General features: G+C 49.9%; 3 protein-coding genes across 3 annotated transcripts in view; 2 read left to right on the forward strand and 1 right to left on the reverse strand.

The window, feature by feature from the left end:
* LOC107215835 (non-lysosomal glucosylceramidase-like) overlaps window positions 1–211 on the reverse strand; it is a 1,870-nt gene extending 1,659 nt beyond the window's left edge. Inside the window, exon 1 of the mRNA XM_015652193.3 lies at window positions 170–211. Within this exon, the coding sequence (XP_015507679.1) occupies window positions 170–211 (42 nt within the window). The remainder of the gene's footprint in view (window positions 1–169) is intronic.
* Window positions 212–9,095: 8,884 nt separating this feature from the next.
* On the forward strand, window positions 9,096–10,589 carry LOC107198337 (avidin-like). The gene is made up of 4 exons (XM_015615281.2): window positions 9,096–9,229; window positions 9,313–9,526; window positions 9,945–10,065; window positions 10,394–10,589. Exons 1-4 carry the CDS (start codon window positions 9,158–9,160, stop codon window positions 10,434–10,436), a joined length of 450 nt encoding a protein of 149 aa, XP_015470767.1. The 5' UTR covers window positions 9,096–9,157; the 3' UTR covers window positions 10,437–10,589.
* A 1,478-nt stretch (window positions 10,590–12,067) lies between these two features.
* On the forward strand, window positions 12,068–13,587 carry LOC117245612 (avidin-like). The gene is made up of 3 exons (XM_033520467.1): window positions 12,068–12,253; window positions 12,854–13,067; window positions 13,463–13,587. The coding sequence occupies exons 1-3, from the start codon at window positions 12,068–12,070 to the stop codon at window positions 13,585–13,587; spliced, it is 525 nt and encodes a 174-aa protein (XP_033376358.1).

The following is a 13,587-nucleotide window of genomic DNA, read 5'->3' on the forward strand; positions in this document are numbered from 1 at the left end:
AAAGAAGCACTACTAAGTGGCATGGACCTTTCCAGGTGTTGCTGACCACAGAAACAGCTGTCAAGACAGCTGAACATGGGTGGACACATCACACTCGAGTCAAGGTCTCTAAAGCTCCAGAGATTTGGACATCTCAGCTGGAGGAGAAGGATGGGAAGCCGCGACTGACACTCCGCAGGAGTGGATTGGAGCAGTAGCGGTGCGTCGACATCGGGGGAAGCCCTGAGTGCCTACCCACAGACTGCCTGCTAAAATAGTCTGTATGAACTTCCCTACTCTCAGATCTCCAGTCACTGGGAGCCAATCCATGCTGTCATTGCTTTCTTTATGCTAAGCTGTTTCTGTGCTGTCACTTGCCACAGGTGGTGTAGAAGACAACGTGAAATTGAAAATTAGAAATTAGATTATAACACTATTAGAAAGTTTCTCTTAATAATTTTACCTTTATATTTTCAGTTAAATTGGGGTCTAAAGTGGGAAAATAATTTTTTTACTTTAGGAGAACAAGTAGCAAAGATCTTTAACCTTAGGAACTGTTGGGTCTGCGGAGGGCCAGGAGAATCTGAAAGCTGGCCATGGGTGGCCAGCCCTGTTGCCGCCGATTTGTTTAGTTTTATTAAGTTCAGAGTTGGTTTACCCCAGTTGCTCCCCTGCCATCCAAAATGGTTTGTCCCCAGTTGCCCATCATTGTAAACCCTTCCCCTTTTTCCAGATTGTTCCCCATCCATCACCCCAATCCTGCCCCTAAGCACTATCAATCTATGTAAACCCCACCTTTTATTCCAGTTCTCTCCCTGCCTATCATCCCTTCCTCGATGCCCTATTGATTGTACAGCTCCCTTCCCTCCCCCGGGTCCCTGTCATTGGTCCTGCATATTGTAATCCCCACCCACAACTCCTCCCTTGCTGTTGTCCCATTGGTCGCTGTATGGGCCGCCCACAGTCCTTAAAACCTGGTGCACGGAGGTGCCCGGTGTCTCGGCTCAGACCTCTTCCCTGCGATCCCAGCCCCGTACCTCATCTTCTTCCCCTACACCTGTTGGAATAAACTTGTTCCTGGAAAACTGGGAGAGCCTGAGCACTCTTTCTCCCTTCGCTACAAGCCGTGTCGCCCTGTGAGCCAAAACGCCAGAGCGCAGAGGAGCTCTGGAGGTTCCAGGTTGAACCACGCAGAGCTTGCCTGGTTCCCCACTCCTGCCACTGACATCGGCCAGAGCTAGCCAAGGTGTGAAGGGCCGAGCGGGCAGCGACAAGCCCGGTCGAGCCTAAATGGTGGCTTAGCACCCTGAGTGAAGTCCATAATGGAACAGGATTTTGGGACAAAGAAGGAAGTCCATGGCAGCTTCATTCTTCTGAAAAAGGCATTTATTGCTTAAACGGAACAGGAAGCACATATGTGGGAAAGAGCGTTTGTGACTGGACTTTATCTTTGGGTTTAGATTGTTGGACCCCCAACTGCCCTCCTTATGACTGTTCCAGATATCAAGGCAGGTGGAATCAAACGCATGTTAAGCTCACTAATGGTAGCTGGGTAAGGTGTTCCTTCCATAATTACCAAAAAGATTTTGAAGGCTGTAAAGCAGTGGGGAAAGATAAGTTTTTTGACCCTTTATTTTTAAGCTGCCCCCGGGATAATTCCACAAGTCCGACACATGTTGTCCGAGACTATCAGTGGAAATGGCAACACCAGAATGGAACTTGAACCCTTTTCAGTAAGTTCTGATCCAGATCTAATAAAACAGATCTGGGATGTGATTGCAAGTGGAAACCTCATGTAAGAGCTTGGAAATGTAAATATTGTGATCCTTATGGCGAGGCAACTATTGTGGGTGGACCCCTAGGCCCTGGAAGCAAGCTGTATTTTGACCCACCAGTTGATGATGAAAATTGGAAAGGTCCCTTCGCTAATGGGACCTGGGCTCTAAAGGGGCATTACTGGATTTGTGGCCAAAATGCTTACCGCAGGCTACCTCCAAACTGGTCAGGAATATGTTATGTGGGGTATATTAGGCCATTGTTCTTTCTGCTGCCACAAGTTCAAGGAAATCAGTTAGGAATCAAAGTATATGATGATCTAATTAGAGAAAAGCAGTCCATTGATACATCCCTGGTTGGAAAGAGCACCCAAAAGTGGGGAAAAGATGAATGGCCACCTGAACGAATCATACAACACTATGGACCAGCTACCTGGAACCCAAATGAATTAATATCAGGTGCCAGAGAACCAATTTATAATCTAAATTGGATAATTAGGTTGCAAGCTGTCTTTGAAATAATAATCAACCAGACAGCTACCACTCTTGACCTTCTTGCTGACCAGTCTACTCAGATGAGAAATGCAATATTTCAACATCAGATGATATTAGACTATTTATTAGCAGAAGAAGGGGGTGTGTGTGGAAAATTTAATGACTCAAACTGCTGTTTGCAAATAGATGACAATGGAAAAGTAAAACAAATAACAAAAGGAATTAGAGTGTTAGCCCATGTACCGGTACAAACATGGAAAGGATGGGAATGAGACATGTTTTCATGGTTACCTGGTGGCCTATGGGTCAAACAAATGCTTTTTTATCTCTTATGTATTGTAGCAACTCTAATCTTTTGACCATGCATGATCCCTTGCTTAATACAACTCATTCAACATGTGATCAAAGGAATGCAGGTAGTAGCCGTGCCTACTGACCCAGAGATAGCTACAAAAGGGCAGAGAGTGATGCCACTGCAAATAGTTACAAAGCCAAAAAGGACCCAAGAACAAGAAATTAGGTCAATGATAACTAAAGTTTGTAAAGACAATTACTAACAAAAATTAAAAGAGGAGGGATTGAGAGGAATGATGAGCTTGTCTTTACAAACAAGCTGTGGGTCAGTTGATAAGATGTAGCTATCAGTGAGAGACAAAGGAAACAATGGGATGGATTCCAGTAGAAGATCAAAGGGGCACTAAAAGAACACTATGAATTCCATAAAAGTTAAGAAGGGATTATGCATTGGGGCTGTGGGGGGAAGGTATCGCCACCGGTATCAGGCGTTCCAGGAAGCCTGTACCTCTCAAGTACCTCAGCCTATGGGGAAAGAGAGAAGGGACAAGCGGCCGGGAATTAGGATAAAAAGGAGGCTGCACCCTCCAAAAATTTGAGAGACCCCAGGGGAATGCCCCATGGCCTCTCCCTTTATTCGAATAAAGTAAAAGGACTCCTCTGTCTCCTTTTTGGACATAAACCTCTGGTGTTTGTGGATTAATTTTCCTGACAGAGAGAAGGGATTTTCTGCTTTTGCTTTGAGTCTGCCAAAGCTGTCTGGTTGGCCTTCCCAGCCTTTCCTGGCCAGGTCCTGCCTAGTGCCATGGCAGCCTCTGCTTCCACCAACTCTGGTGTCACCAGACTGAGCACAAGTGTCTGGCACCTCCTGGTCTGTGCTGATGAGCTTCCTGCCTCTTGTCTCTCTTGCAAGTAGATGCTTTGGTTACTCCATGACTTCTGCAATGACATTTCCTACTTTTATTTTCAGTAATGTAAGTGTTACAAATGCTATATTTATTTTCAGCTGTGTGTAGAAGATTTTCATCTGAATGTGCTTCTGCTCTGCTGCTTTTTTTCTTGGCTGGCATGTTGTTGCCATGCTCAGGACCTGGATGGCTGTTTTTTGGTTTCTTTTTGTTTGTAAGGTTTCATTTTGTGTTTCTTTGTTCTCTTTTTCTCTTTTGGTAATAACTTGCTCAGTGTGATATTTCTGTCTATTCTGGTAAATATTTTTAATTCTTACCTTATTTTTTTTTAATTTTTTTTTCATAGTCAGAGGGAGGTTTTTACTGTTTTCCTGATAATCTTATGAAATGAGTGCTTAATCAGCAAGCACAGCTGACCTTTCAGAAGTCTTTAACTTTCCCTTGAGAGAAAAGTTTCAGGTATCTACAATCAGACACAGAAAACCACCAGGGGTCATGTCTGCCTCCACCTAACCTCCTCAGCCCCAGACTGCTTCTTCTCTCTCTCTCCTGGTTGCTCACTTTGCATCATCACCCAGTTAAAAGACTGAAAGGATTAAAGTACTTTGGAACTCACTCAGACTAAGCTGGTTTTGTTTTTTCCTTGACCTGAAGCTGAATTTTTCTTGTACTTTCTTTCCCCAAAATTCCCAGCAGTTACACAAACAAACAGTATCCACAACATGGACTTTGCAGCTGGATGTGAATTCTGATGTTGTCAGACTGGCTTTGGCAGAAAAACACCCTCAGCCTCGCTGATCCTGGACAGTCCTTTGTCCACCTTTGCCCAGTGTCCCATCTTCTGAAGGTACTGTGGTGCTTGCTGTAGGTGGTGCAGAGGCTGAGAGAACAGTACAGTGAAGGAGAAAGTCCTTTCCCTAAGGAACAAACATTGGTAACCAAAAACCACATGAGAGTAGTCTGGTTGGCCAGGTTCCCAGAGCAAAATTTCTAGAGCTGGGTGGGCTTTAACCAGGGACTGTGGGAGAGAAGCTGTCTTTGGAGATTCACTAGCTGGATGAGATCTCAGCCTCCCCATGAGGAAGGTGGAACGTATTTCAACACCACTCTACTGAGCGGAATCTTTTTAAATCTTTTTGGGAAAAGAGACTTTTGCACTTCCTCCTGTTATTTTCCTGAAATGCTATTTAGGGACAATTGACCCAGCACGCGATGTTGCTTTCCTCATGCAAAATTGATTCCTGCTCTAGACCAAGCCTGCGGGGTCCACGTGAGCACCAAGCCCAAAGCCCCCCACCTCTTTACACTCAGGGCTCTGATAGCCTGCAGGTTCCCCAGCCAGCCCAAACTGCAGCTGGTGCCTTGTCCAGGGGCACAGGAGACGTTCTGCAGTCATTGGGCTGGGTAAGGTGGGGACCTGTCCTGCAGGAAAAAAAGAATGTGTGTGTGAGGATATTGGAGTGGTGCACTCAGGCACGTGGGTGCTGTAGTTGTCCTGGGGTGACACTGCACATACTGACTGGCTCTGCCCCAGGGGGGCCTGTGGCAGATACAATCCCCAGGGGAGACCCGGCTCCCTGGACAGTGACAATCTGAGCCCAAGAAGCAGGTCCTGGTCTGGTACCATGGCCCCCTCCCTGCTGGCGCCGGGGGCAGGCAGTGGAGCACATTTAAGGGGATAAATCACTTCGGTTCTTAAAAAAGGTATCTGTCTGTCTCCTCTCATTCTTCTTCAATGTCTCCTTTGGCACAGGACTAAACTGGAAGAGGGAACTCTCGAAATTCACCTTTATCTTCCTGGATTTGGCTGGTGGGCTAGAGAGGCAGGGAGGGGACAAGTCCCAGGGGTGTCTGGCCCTTATGGAGCAGGATGTACATCTTCACCCACCTCCCCAGATGTAATGGCAGCAAAGACCTGACCCTTACTTTCTTATCTGCTGTCTGAAAGGCATGGTAAGGCCAGGAGCCAGGAAATGCCTCTGTGGGGAGCAGCTGTGCCCATGGCTGACCCTTAACCAAACTTGTGCCCTTCTGCTCAGGGCTGGGCACCTGGCTTCCTTTTCCTCCTTTTTGTGCCAAAGCAGCATCTGAAGGCTGCACCAGCCTGGTTAGGGAGGGGTGGGGATTAAGAAGGTCTATTGCCCTTCCTGTTGTGTTTCCCAGAAAGGCAGTTCTGGGAAATGTGAGCCTTGGACAGTGTTGAGTCACAGCCCTGCTCCTACCTGCCTATGCAGTGGGACATGAGTCCTACATGTGTGGGGCCAGCATGGCCACTTTTTGTGCCACCAGGGAGCAGTGGCATGAGCACCAGCTGGGACAGCATCTCTCCCTCCCCAGGCAGAGCAGGACAGAGCTGGGAGTGCTGGGTACTCCCCTGTACCAGGGGTAGGTGGTCAATAATACCCACAGAGACAGCACCACAGAGCTGGGAATTCCCATGGTCATGGACACTGCACCATGGGATGGCATTGGAACGGTGTGGGATGGTATTGGATGGCATTGCAAGGCACAAGAAGAGCGTACAGCCTGTTAGACAGCATGGCATGGCACAGCCAGGGCGTGCAGCCCCTCACCCTGTGCCCAGGACAGCCCAGCACAGCTCAGCACAGCCAGACTCTGCCCACAGCTGCCCTTACCTGCCTGGCTGCAGCACCACGGGGCACGAGCAGGGCCAGGGCCAGCAGCAGCAGCAGCCTGGGGTGCCCATGGTGGTGCTGGCTGTGCGTGGTGCCCGGGCCCTGCTCCTTTCATATCAGAGGGAGCTGAGCCTGCTGCCAAGGGACACCCATGGGGTAGGAGAGCCCTGTCCTCCCTGGGGATGTGCAGGGGATCTGTGCAGGGCAGGGACAGTGAACTCACTTGATCTCAGATGGAGCTGGACAGGAAAAGAGCATGAAGGACATCACAGGGAGGGCAGTAGAGCCCTGTGAACACCGCAGGGTACGGCATTTCCAAGGGCATCACAGTGAAGGGCAGGAGGGGCCTAAGAACAGCACAGGAAGGACGATAAGCTCTTTCTGTCCACTTTAGAACTTAATGTCCCCTAAGTCCCTAGCAGGCTTTAGGGCTGGGTTGGGAAGCAGCATATCCTACTTGCTGTGAACATTCTTTCCCCACTTGTCTGTCTTGGGAGCTCCTGCAGGCAGGAAATCACCGAGGTGGCCCAGGGCTGTCAAGTGGGTGACAAATGGCCTTTTCTTCACTCCCCAGGGGAGTGTTTCTGCAACCACATGGGTACAGAAATAACAATACCCAGGAAGGACAGGTTGTCCTGGGTGCAGCACTCCCAGAGCAGGCTGTGTCATCCTCACATGGCAAAGCCCACAGACAATGGAAAGGGATGGATATGCAGCCCCTTAGGGTCACTGTGGCAAGGTTGGTGGGACAGGGGTGCCAGCACATTCAGTGAGGAACACCTAGGGTTCCCACCTCCATCCATCTTCTGTTGGAAGATGGTCCAACATCAACAACAGAAGATGGATGTCCCAGTCCAGCTGGCAAGGAACAAGAGCAGGCACTGAAGCCAGAACAGCCTCTGGCTGGACTGGTATTGCTTTGACGCATCAACACTCTTCCTTAACCCCAGGCAATGTGCCTTCGAAAGGTTGGGGTATATATTGGGCTGTATAAAGGGATATTTCCTCTTTCCCCTCCACTTTGGGCTGTATCACCTCAATAAATCTTGTATCTGATAAGCTCAGCATTCTGCATGGATGTAGCTGAGGGCTGAGAGGACAGTCCCCAGTTACAGACATTTTGCCTGCACCATTGTTTTTCAAGACTGACTCAAACCCCAGTTTGAGCAGCAAGTTAAATGGTTCATTAACTGTTTCTTACTATTATTCACCAACTCTTATTTTCACAAGACCCTGAAGATTCATGGGTTTTAAACCACAATCCTGCTGATTTTTAACTTCTTTGGTGTGTCCTGCTTTGGATTTCATCTCTGCCTGCTGGTTGCCCCCACTTCCTGCTGTGCCAGGGCTCAGGCATGGCATTGCAGAATTTAGTTGTGGTGATGATTGCCAGCTCCAAGCCACTTTGCTCTCTGATCTCCGGAGGGCACAAACCCCATGGAGACACCTTGGTGCTCAGCTGAGACCAGCTGAGAAATCTGCCTGCTTGAGCAGTGAGCTGAGTTCATGGACCACCCTGAACCTGCAAGATAAGCCACAGTGATTATTAAGTACAGGGAAAATAAAGATTATGTGAACAAATAAACAGTGTTGTTTGTATGATGCTAAAATAAACCTACAGCTGTGATTGAGCTGTGGGCTGCCATCAGCAGCACAAAGACTTTGTGTTGTCCATCTGCAGGATTCTGGCAGGAGCTCCCTGAACGATGGTGATGGAGAGGGGGTGATGGAGAAGGGATAATGTCTGCCCCTCCTGCCCTCTGCAAATGTTCCAGACTGACCTTACTTGTTATCCCAAACATTGGCAATGCTCTGGGCAGCACCTTCTTGCCAAAAAACAGTCAGAGCAAACAGCAGCTATGTGGGAAAACACACCTTGTTATGCAATTGATTTCTGAGACAGCAAACACAGGGGCAGGAATGTCCAGCGAGCACCTGGCTCTCTCAACAGGGACCTCTCCTAGGTAGGATGCAAGAGAGCTGCAGGTCTCCTGCAGGGAGGAGAGGGGGGTGTGGAGATTCCAGCAGCAGAAATACAATGCTCTCCAGCCTGGATAGCACTGCATTTTACTGTCAGAGAGAAACCAGGTCTCAAATGTGAAATTGAAGAGAAAGCAAAGGCTGAGAAAAATTAAAATAAATATTGTTTATTTCTGAGACACTGCAAAGAGCTGCCTTGTCTCCAGTTTACAAAAAGTATTATTTTCTGGTGAATAGGCTCCATCAGCTTTTGCTATTACGACTGGGAGAACTAAAACATGTATTTTAGGAGATTGCCTTGAAAACCATTTAGAAATGGGTGAGAAACTCTGGGCTGAATCCATTCACTTCAGCCTCCCTGGCCAGCAAATATAACCTAAGGGGAATTATGCAAATATGTTCTTAGAGTTGTCTAAGAATCCCTGTGTAAATACAACTTTGGTCACTATTAAAATCCAATGTCACAGATATTCAATGAATGTTTGCTTTTCATGAATTAAATAAGTTCATTCCAACACAAACCAGTCTGTAAAAACAGCTTAAAATGCACGTCAGACCTGTGTAAACCCATCAATATTAGGTGGAGGGGGGTGGGGTTGTGGGGGGGGTGAAAGCTGAGTTCCAAAAGAATCTGGATGGTGGGTGGGTTTGCATGAGCATGTCTGGGTGAGGAAGAGCAGGGTGAGCTGTGTTCTGCAGACTATCCTGAAACCACCAGGGTTAAGGATCCTCAAGACCAGGGCAGAGAACTGATGTGTCAAATGGGTGACAGAATGGACAACAGCTCCAGAGACGGGATTTTCCCCACTGACCACTTCCCGGCAGTCACTGATCAGCAGGAGCCAGGGCCTCCCTGCAAGGTGCCAGGAGAGCAAGGATGGACATTTTCAGCACTCACTTCTGGTAATGCTTGCTGCAATTACCCCGTTGTATGGCAGGGAGCCACAGATTTGGAAACACCCAGATTGCACAATGCCCTCACCAGAGCTGCCACCCACAGCCCTGGCAGCAATAAAAAGGAGAGGGAGCAGGAGCATCAGCAGACACCTGCAAGGAGGACATCCCCATCAACTCTCCACCTGCTGCAGAGATGGTGCAAGGAACTCCCGTCCTCCTCGTGCTCTTCCTGGCCCTGGGGGCTCACGGCCTCTCTGTGAAAAAGGTACTGTCAGGGTGGGATGCAGAGGGTGGGGTGGGCAGGGGGCTGTGGCTGCAGGCACAAGTGCTGAGTTCCTTACTCTGCAGTGCTCCCTGACCGGGCGCTGGGTCAATGACCTGGGCTCCAACATGACCATCACGACGGTGAATGCAAATGGTGATTTTGCTGGCTCCTACCACACGGCTGTGACAGCCACCTCCAACGAGATCAAGCTGTCACCACTGAAGGGGACCCTGCAGAAGAGCTCTAACCAGAAGGGCCAGCCCACCTTTGGCTTCACCGTCAACTGGAGCTTTTCAGGTACTTCTTTCCCGGCCTCCTCACGGTATCCTGGACCTCCCCTGCCCTCCCTGTTCTGCTCTTGAAGTTTTTCTGCCCTGCCTGCAGTGTCCCTGATGATTCCCTGCCTTCCCCTGCACCATCCCCACTGCTCTCCCTCTCCCCTCCCTGAGGCTCCCCCATCCTTGTCCCTGGAGCTCCTTGTTTGCTGTCAGCTCCCAGTGCCAGGCTGCAGCAGGGGCAGCAGGGGCTGAAGCCGGCGCTCTCTGCCCCTCTCCGTGGGACACCCGCTGCCCTCTGAGCCCTCCTGCCTGCTGTCCCCATCCCTGCTGTCCCCAGAGGCCGGGGACAGCGGGGCTCTGCTGTCCCTTGTGCTGGGCCAGCCACTGACCTGCCACCCCGGCCACACTCCCCTCCACCTCCTGTCCTGTCCCCACAGACTCCATCACGGTTTTCACGGGCCAGTGCTTTGTGGATGAGGATGGAAAGGAGGTGTTGAAGACCATGTGGCTGCTGAGGTCACATGTGGAGAGCATCAAAAGTGATTGGAAAGCCACCAGGTGAGCCCCCTGTCCCTGCTCTGCACAGGTCCTTTGTGCAACACCGAGGGTTGGGGATATCACAAGTGAGAGGGCTAGGTTTCTTACAGAGCCACTCTCACAGGTGTTTGCAAAAGCAGGTTTAGTACCTGTTTTAAAAGCACAACTTAACAAAGCTCAATGGCAAGGTTCCCTTGATTGCTTTGTGCATGGGTAAAATGCAGAAAGGAAAAATACCATCCCCTGGGGTCCTGCCAAGGTGCACATATGGTGGGGGAATGCAGGGCTGGGTGTGTGTTTGGACACTGTCACATCCCTCCCTTACATCTCCTCCTCTGTGTCCCTGCAGGGTCGGCATCAATGTCTTCACCCGCCTGCCCTCACAGGAGTGAGCGTGGTGCTGGGGGTTCCCAGGCCAGCAGCAGTGCCAGGGCTGTGACCCCCTCTCCTGCAGCACCACCTGCTTTCCCCAATAAAGCTTTGCTGCAAATACAGCCTCCTGTTATGTTGTTGCAAAACATGGGATGAATAAAACGTTAAAAAGATTTGTTCTTTGGTGTTTGATCTTTTTTTTGCTTTCAAGCCTAACCAGCAAGAAAGGAGATTTAGTCTGTGAAACAGAGAGCAACAAACAGGCTCTAAGCTGTGTCCTTGTGTTAGAAAGATATATTACTTGGTGAAATTGCCTTGTTAAGGTTTAGGTCTTGCTGGGCTTTAATGATCTCAGATCTGGGTGGAGGTTACAAAAGTTGGGATGAACAATATACCACTGGTAATGGACACAAAGAGTGCAGAATTTACAGGACACTTGGCAAAACCCCCAAGATAAGAAAAAAACTAATAAGGACAACTGGATCAGCAAATACTCAGTGCTGAATCAGCTCTGATTGGGTATGTAAGGGTAATTGAGACAGGGATGACTGAGAGATGTTGTAAAAGATGGTTTATTGTATAACCGGTCTCATGGAAGGATGAAACATTTAAGATCTTACATCCAACGCCATCTTAATTTTAGTCACAATGTCTTTTATTAATTTCTTAGCCAGTCAACTACTTCCACAAAGCTCACTAATAACCTTTTACACCAAACATTGAGTGTTTTGCATTACATGGCTCTACCAGAATGCATCCTTTCTTATCCAATCATATAATGCATAAACTTACAGAACTACATCTTAAGCTTCCTACTAGCTCTATAACAAGTTCTATTGCTAAACTTATAAATTTCTCCCTATTTTGCTCAACATATATTTTCACTTACATAAAGCTTATGAATGTATGCCACTTGCTTAAAGCATACTTCTGCTTAAACTATAAACCCACATTCTTGCTTTGTGTCTGTGTAACTTCATTGTTCCAAATCTTCAAGCCTTTTCCAAGTTCTTTGGTCAAGCTTTGTATCCCTCTCTATCTCTGAGCCTGTGGACACAGCCTGAGCTTTCTGTGCCTCCATTTTCCACATGGGTAGAAGGTAAATTCTGTCAGGGGCAGATCAGGACTTATGGCCCACTAAATCAAGAAGAAGAGGAACTCAAAAGAAGAGGAAGGCTGAGCCTGAAGATTAATTAGCATCAGACACAAGAGAATACTTAGCCGATAAGAGAGAGAATAATAATTAATAAGAGAACTAAATAACTTGTAGCCAATGAAGATTAATGCCTTTGTTTGCTAAAATGTGTAAATAGCAAAACGTTTTGATACCTGGTGTGCTTGATTTTTGGAATAATACTGAGGACCCAGGCCTGTGGAACTAAAATAAATAACCAATGTCTCTCTTGGGTGGGTAATTACTGCCTTGTTATGCACCAGGTAACAAATGCAATTTTTCTGGACAATTCTCATGCACACACATTCCTAACACCCACCACAGTGTCCTTCTGTCACCATACCCGAGGCACGTCCCCTGCTGTGACACAGAGTCCTCCTTTGCAGCCCCCCCACCCCATCCTGGTCCTTGGGACCCCCACCTGGCCAGAGGAACAGGAGCCCTTTCAGCCATTCAGTGGCCAGTTTCCCATGTCTCATGCCTGGTTTTGGTGGCCGCTGCCCAGCCACAGCCCTCTCTGCTATCAAAGGGGCAGGGTGGGCACGGGCAGCAGCGCAGGCAGGCCCGGGCACCACGCACAGCCACCACTACCGTGGGCACCCCAGGCTGCTGCTGCTGCTGGCCCTGGCCCTGCTCGTGACCCGTGGTGCTGCAGCCAGGCAGGTAAGGGCAGCTGTGGCTGTGCTGAGCTGTGCTGGTGCAGCACCGGGGGTGAGGGGCGGCTCACACAGCTGTGCCATCTCTGCAGAGCACTGGGAATGGCCAAGGGGCTGCCTGCTCCTGCTGTGCTTTCTGATGCCACTCTGTGCTCTGCTGTGCTGTGCCACAGGCTGCTGTGCCACGCCGTGCCACCCCTGGGGCGCAGTGTGCAGGGCTGACAGGGTAGCATGCTTTCACCATGCCATGCTGTGCTGTCCTGTGACACCCCAGAACAGTGTTTGCCTGCTCCTGTTGTGCCCTGCTGTGCCGTGCCACGCCACAGTGCAGTGTGCATGACCAAAGAGGCTGCCAGCTCTGGCTGTGCTGTCCCTGGAGGCACTGTTGGTCACCTGCCACTGCAGTAGGGAGGTACCCAGTACTCCCAGCTCTGCCCTGCCCTGCCCAGGGAGGGAGAGGTGCTGTCCCAGCTGGTGCCCATGTGCTGGTCTCACTTGGCACACAGGAGGGACATGGGACACACATCCCCCTGCTTGGGGAGGCCGGGGCTGGGGGAAGGAGTGGCTCAGCACTGCCCAAGATACTCACACGACCCCTGGTCCCCAGTGTGACCTGCAGGGCCTGTGGAGAAATGAGCTGGGCTCCAATATGACCATCTTGGCCACAAACACAGCTGGGAACTTCTCAGGCTCCTGCCACACCGCAGTGGCAGCCACTAACAAGCAGATCCTGGTGTCACCCTCGCAAGGGGTTCAGCAGCATCCCAGTGCCAAGAGACACCCCACATTTGGTGTCTTCACCGTGCAGAGGCAGTTCTCAGGTACAGCAGTGACAGTGATCCCCTGCTCATGCTGGGAGCAGGAACCCCCCTGTCTGGTGCCCCAAATCCCCTGTGGCACCCAGAGGGACCCTGGCTGTGGGCATAGATTGGCCACACGTACACATTCCTGCCATGGGAAGAGCTGTCTCTGGTGGGTTTCAGAGTCTGGAAGGGGTGATGCTGGTGTCCATCTGTCTGTCCAAGGGGCATGGCGGGGCTGATGCTCAATTCTCTGTCCAGGTGATGTGGTCCCCCTGGCCACTCTGGCAGGGAAGTCCATCTCTCTGTCCAGAGCATGTAGCAGGTGGTGTTTGTCCGTCTGTCTGCCAGGATCAGGCTTCCCTGTCTTGAGGTGCAGGCTCTCACCCTGCTCTGCCTCTCTCAAACCTTGCCAGACTCCACCACTGCCTTCGTGGGCCAGTGCTTTGTGGATCATCGTGGGGAGGAGACACTGGAGACCGTGTGGCTCCTGCAGGAAAAGGTCCTGTCAAACAAGGACAGCTGGAAAGCCACAAGGTGA

This window comes from Parus major, chromosome Z (genome assembly GCF_001522545.3).
Source record: "Parus major isolate Abel chromosome Z, Parus_major1.1, whole genome shotgun sequence".
In the NCBI taxonomy this organism is placed as follows: domain Eukaryota; kingdom Metazoa; phylum Chordata; class Aves; order Passeriformes; family Paridae; genus Parus; species Parus major.